At 36.0% G+C, this 6481-nt stretch overlaps 1 protein-coding gene across 2 annotated transcripts in view; it reads left to right on the forward strand.

Annotated features, from left to right (window-relative positions):
- SRBD1 (S1 RNA binding domain 1) overlaps nt 1-6481 on the forward strand; it is a 154053-nt gene that overhangs the window by 15321 nt on the left and 132251 nt on the right. For both annotated transcript variants that reach the window (XM_004686235.2, XM_012727663.1), the window contains exons 5-7: nt 2966-3132; nt 5187-5304; nt 6217-6355. In XM_004686235.2, coding sequence (XP_004686292.1) covers nt 2966-3132; nt 5187-5304; nt 6217-6355 — 424 coding nt within the window. The remainder of the gene's footprint in view (nt 1-2965; nt 3133-5186; nt 5305-6216; nt 6356-6481) is intronic.

Consider the following 6481-nt stretch of genomic DNA (forward strand, 5'->3'; position numbering starts at 1 on the left):
ACATTTCATTCTTTTTCTTCTCCAGGCTGACTTCTCTAAACTTTTCTACTTAAATGTACATTTTGCAGAAATCTATAGACATGTGTTTTTTTTTTTTAAAGTTAATTCTTTTTAATATGTCATAAATGTGCATGGTACAAAATTCAAAAAATACAGAAGGTTCTTCCTACCATAACTGTTAGCCAACCAATTATTCTAACACTAGGTGACAGCAGTTGGACTAGTAAGGTACTAGTAAAAGTACCTATAGGAGTCATTGGCACTTCTGTTCAAAAGAACATGAGGAAAAAATAAGGGGTTTATTTTATCTGTATTTTGAAAATATAATCAGTAGTGATGAGGGATTGGATGGAAGGCATTAAGAACAACAGAACTGCTCTGTGGTTCAGATAAAAAGATAAATAGGAAGGAATAGTTTTGAGGGAGAAAAGGCTAATGAATTTGGTTTATGGGGTCAGGTATGACACAAAGCTACAGGAGCATTTCTGAATTAGGGAGCAGCCTCACAAAGACCTATGAAGAGGGAAGCGGCTGAAATTGTTCTAGGGATTGAAATAAGACCATTGAAGTTGACTTCTAATGAGGGGGAGAGAAGGGAGGAACAGATATTTTTAAAGTTCAATTTGCTATGGTGGGGTGTGATAGAGAAACAGTGATAACTGAGGACATTGATTAGGGTGCAGTTGGGTTCATAAAGAGAAAACCTATCTTGCGTAAGCTTGAACAATGAAGGAGATTAATTTATGTACATAATAGGAATGTTTAGTCAGGGCACTAAAAAAATAGCCAGGCTATTATTCTCTTAGCACTATCATCCTAACTCAGCTTCAAGATTTTACAAGTTCTGGTCTTTTTTCTCTAGAGAATGAAATTGTATACCTGTGAGAGATCCAGCCCAAATCTTGAGTTTCATGTTGACTGGGCTGACTATTAGTTTTAATACAACCAGTTACTTGAACAGAATGTTGTGGAGCTGGAATTGAGGTCAAGTTCTCTCAAGCCAACATAGCTGCAGAATGGGAAGTATCATTGGGAAATTGAGTCCATTGTCTCTTAAGGTTTCTGTGGTAGAAGGTGATCTTGACTGAAATAGGAATGAATAATTTTGAGGGAGAAAAGGCTAATGAATTTGGTTTATGGGGTCAGGTATGACACAAAGCTACAGGAGCATTTCTGAATTAGGGAGCAGCCTCACAAAGACCTATGAAGAGGGAAGCGGCTGAAATTGTTCTAGGGTTTGAAATAAGACCATTGAAGTTGACTTCTAATGAGGGGGAGACTAGATAAAATACAAGGTTGGAAAGGGAGGTCTATGTCTTTAGGGACATGCAAAACAGTTTAGATTCTGATGCAGTGGAAATCATTGAAAGGTTTGAGCGGTCAAAAGACATGATTTAGTATTGCTGTATGAAGATGAAAATAGATGGAATTGGAGTGGATGCAAGTATGGTTAAAGGCTATGCAATGAGCCAGACTAGAGCTACACTGGGGTTTGGGAATGAAAAAATGGGGAAGAAATATTTTGCAACTAGAGTTGATCATTTCTTAATCATAAAGAGGATATAAGAGTTGAAAGAGATGAGAGAGTTAAAAAGACTCTTAGTTATCTGTCTTGAATTGTTGATTGACTAGACATAACAAAGGGAAAATTGGAGGAGGAATAAGTTTGAGAGGAGGTCATTTTGCAAATGCAAGGTTTGAGATATCTGTATTTCTAGAATATGTCAGATAGCTGGCTAAGTGAGTTCAGAGCTCACCCTGAAGATATGAAGTTGGTATCCTTACCAGTGAGTTGGTATCAGTCCCTCAGAATGGGGGATAAGACACAAGCTTCAGGATTTAAGATACCCAGAAAAATGAGAGTGTCCTTCAAAGTCGCTAAAGTTTAATCATTTCTTTCATTTGTAGTTTGAAAATTCAGTTTATTATTTGTATTGGCATGATTTTTTTTTTTAGTTGATTATAATAATTCCTTAATGTTTCTGTTTTTCCTTGTCTTTTTGACAGCTCTTGGGCATCAAGATTGAAATAATAATGAAACATGCCTTTTATACTTTGAAAAATCTGCTTAAGTATTTGAGAACAGTTACTGAAATTACATTTCATTCTTTTTCTTCTCCAGGCTGACTTCTCTAAACTTTTCTACTTAAATGTACATTTTGCAGAAATCTATAGACATGTGTTTTTTTTTTAAAGTTAATTCTTTTTAATATGTCATAAATGTGCATGGTACAAAATTCAAAAAATACAGAAGGTTCTTCCTACCATAACTGTTAGCCAACCAATTACTTTCTCTGGAAGTAAGTCATGTTCCCAATTCTAGTGAGTCATTCCATTAAATGAGTACTTGCATGGTATCCTTTTCTATGGGCATACCATACCTTATTTGCCAGTTCCCCATTTTAAACTTAGGTTTGTGATGACTTTTACTATGCGGAAACATAGTAAAAAAAAAAAAAAATGACTGCAAGCTGTGTTATTTCCCAGAGTTATGAATATGTCAGGACAGATATCTAGGAGTGGAATTGCTGGGTCAAAGATTTTATGCACTGTAAATTTTGATGGATGTTGCCAGATTGTTCTTCCTCTAGAGGTTATGTCATTGCACTTTCTTCTAGCAATGATTGAAAGTGCCTTTTCCTGACATTTATGCCAATGCAGTGGGATGCCAAGTCCTTGATCATTGCTGCCAATCTGAGAGAGTTAAAAAGTGCCTATCTCATGGAACCCTGTAGAATTTGAATTAGACTTCTTTGAATTAGTCTGTATGATATATAATTGTCATATATGATTGTCAATACATACATGTATTTTAATAGTTTTATTTTAAAAAGCTACAAGCCATTTTCAGTTGACTGGAGAACATTATTTTATGCTGTATTTTATGTATAATTTTCTACATTTTTAAATGTAATGCAGCTGCTTAATTTTTAATTTTAAATTACTATATATCCTTCATTTTCAGGTTTTATCTGAGAGAACTAATATTGAATTTTGGGTTTGTGCCAACATCATTCAACTCTTTAATGATGATAACACAATTCCTTTTATTGTACGTTATCGAAAAGAACTCATTAATAACCTTGATGCGGATGCCTTGAGAGAAGTTCGGCAAACCCTAGAAGAACTACGGTAAGAAATCTGAAAAGGGGCGTTCCAAAGTGTAGGTGGAGAAGAGGGTATGTGGGACAGTGAGGAGAGACAGTGAAGAAATGAACAACCATGCATTTTGACAGTTGCAACACCTTGTTTTCTTGAATTTTTGTAGCCTGGATGTAGTCCTCTTCTGACTGAGGGTGTCAGCTCTCCTTTAATTTAGCAGCCTATGGAGTCCCTCTGCTGGTGTGTTTATGAATGGCGTGTGCATCAGTGAAAAGATGGTTTGCAGTGAACGTGTGTGCTTTCGAGTTTGTTATGTTATAGAAATGATTGTGCTGATGATGGCAAAATTAGGAATGCTGTTAGGAAATCAGAGCAAAACACTATTCTAAATCTTCAACAACTTGCATATAACTGCCCTTTTCATATTATAAAGTCTAAGTGGAGAGTTCTCTAAAACTATAGAATTTGCTGGGGAATATGTATATTTCCTTTGTAATCTTTTAAAGAACATGGGACTATTTAATACTAGTGGAATACATTTTGAATGGTTGTATCCTATTAAATGGGAAAGACACTATTTAAAAAAAAATCTGTGCTTCTGCCTCTGAACACTGTAATAGCTCAGAAACACATTAAATCTCTAAACATCTGTGTTATTCAGTAGCATTTATGGAAACACTCTTCACTATTCCTTCATCTATTGCATGTCTTCTACATGCCAGGTGTCTTGCCATTAATGTGTGTTCTTCAGATCTATAAAAAGGAAAGTTAAAAATTGGATAAAATCCTATCACCATGCCATTCTAATAAAAAGAAAAACACTAAGGATTATTTTTTACAAACTTAATAAGCTTCCTGTGATTTGTGGGAACTTGCAGTTTACTTATATTTCTACCCTTTTGTTGAAGGAAGAGTGAAATGATAATATATGGGGAATTATATTTCATGGAGGGGCAAAATCAGTTAGCTAAGAGAGAAGCACAAATGACGAGGCAAGTGGGCTCGGATTCAAGCCTGCCAGGTCTATGCTACTGCGGTCACGTGGTGGGGCATATAGAGTAGAGGTCACAAGTCCTGTCTGAGTGTCAGCTCTGCACCTCTCCAGCAGATTACTGACATGCAGGGTGATCTTCTCAGTGGATACATTTTCCTGCTTCTGAAAAGAAGGTGTTACTCTGATTTTTTTGTGAAAGGTTTCTGGGCCAAGCAAACCATCTACAACCACATTTGGAAATCCAGCGTTTGCAAATTCTGAAGTGAACTTTCTTTTTCTTCACTAATGAAATAAGGACTCTACTTATATTCCATAAAATAAAATACAGTTAGAATAATTTATTACAAATATTAAAGATTCTGTTTTGGTTTTATGAGATATAAGTAGACTCCTTACTTCATTATTATTAATTTTTCTATTAAAAATACTTGCACAAAGTACTTGTTCACAAAATACTTCTTTACAAATAGAATAAAGAACATATGTACCATGGCGAAGCCCATAGATGCTACCTTAATTAAATGGTCAAAGTTAATGAGTAATGGGGAAGTGAAACTAATTTGCCACCTCATTGGCTATATAGTAAGAAGAACACAGTATGATTTCTGTGATATTTTTCTCATTATACCATCTGAACCAAATTGTGGGCAATATCAGAGAAACCTAAGCAGGGGGGTGTCCTGCACAAAACAAGTCTGTAACAGTCTAAATCAGAGCTTTGCAAATGAGAGAGATCCACTGTTGTAGCTTGAAAGAGACTATAGACACCTGGTAAGTACATGTAACCTATGACTCTTAATTGAAGTCACATTATTGGAACAGTGGTGAAAACAATGATTTTTGAGGTTTAGATTATAGTAGCATATAGTATTAATTATCTGATTTTGATGACTAGTGCTGTTATGTAGAAGGAAATTTATTTATATAAAATGCACATTAAATTATTTGGGAGTGATGACAAATTATTCTCAAATAAGGGGTCAGATAGTTCTTATCACTTCACCTATAACTTTTCTGGAAGTTTGAAGTAACTTCAAAAAGATAGTTTTGACAAATCAATCTTGTATGTTACAAAAGTTTTTATTTTCAGGGCTGTTGCAAAGAAGGCTCATAGTACAATCCAAAAAATTAAGAAGGAGGGGAAGATGTCTGAGTGCTTGTTAAAAGCCTTACTGAACTGTAAAACTTTTGAAGAACTAGAACATGTGGTAAGGAACCATTTTTTAAATCTTTTTTTTTAAGATTTATTTATTCATACAGAATCAAATTATAATCAGGTATCATATTAAAAGATTTAAAGGCCCTCCCGGGTGGCGCAGCAGGTTAAAGCACAGCACTAAGAAGCTAAAGCCACTTCGCATGAGTTCGATCCCCGCCTGCCCCAGAGGTGACCACATGGTGTGGCAGACCTCTCCTGACCCGCCCACTGTTCCCCTCAGCAGTGTACTTCATCTATCTGCCTGTTTTGCTCCCTGCTCTGTGTGTGGTGAATCCTCTCATCATCTCTGCACCTCTGGCCTGTACCCCAGTTCTGTATCCATAAATAAATAAATAAATAAAAAGAATAACCAGTATGTGGAAAGTGAAGGTATGGGAGACTCGGAGAGGGAGGCGGGAGGGTTCAATAACTCATAGTTAAAAAATTAAAGTAGCAGGGAAGTTTGGCAAGGTAAGGGTTGACAAAAGTGTGCTTGGTAGTTTGGGTATCCCTGAATCTTTTGATGCCACTTTCAGCAAGGCTGTGTAAAGAAAACCTGATGGGGCAGGCTGAGGTGTCAATGTGGACTAAGAAGCGGAAGCACCATGTTGAGGGCTTGCAGAGGCGCTTGTTTGTGCTGAAGAGAAGTTTGGGTCCTTGCACTTGAGGCTCTGAGGTTTTAGGATGAATAAATCCCATGATTACTTTTTTTTGTGATCAGCTGAGTAACTGTCTTCATAAAGAATCAGATGAGTACTGTCTTCATACAGCTAGAATTACTAGCTAGAAGAAGAAAGGGTTGAGAAAAGATGTCATTAGCATCCTCACCAGTGAGTCCTTTACTGTTGTGTCCTAATTTTGACTTTTGCTTTTTAAAACGGAATGAAATGATATATTTTCTGCCTTTTTTTTTTTTTTTTAGTCGGCTCCATATAAAACTGGCAGCAAAGGCACCAAAGCTCAGAGAGCAAAGCAGTTGGGGTTGGAAGGAGCAGCCAGGACACTGCTTGAGAATCCAGGGCAGCTCAATCTTTTGTCATACATCAAACCCAATGTAAAAGGTACTGGCTTTACTTAAAGAGATCATCTCTGTTTCTTTTCTTTTCTTTTCTTTTCTTTTCTTTTCTTTTCTTTTCTTTTCTTTTCTTTTCTTTTCTTTTCTTTTCTTTTCTTTTCTTTTCTTTTCT

This window comes from Condylura cristata, unplaced genomic scaffold (assembly GCF_000260355.1).
Source record: "Condylura cristata isolate star-nosed mole 26May11 unplaced genomic scaffold, ConCri1.0 scaffold00020, whole genome shotgun sequence".
In the NCBI taxonomy this organism is placed as follows: Eukaryota; Metazoa; Chordata; class Mammalia; order Eulipotyphla; family Talpidae; genus Condylura; species Condylura cristata.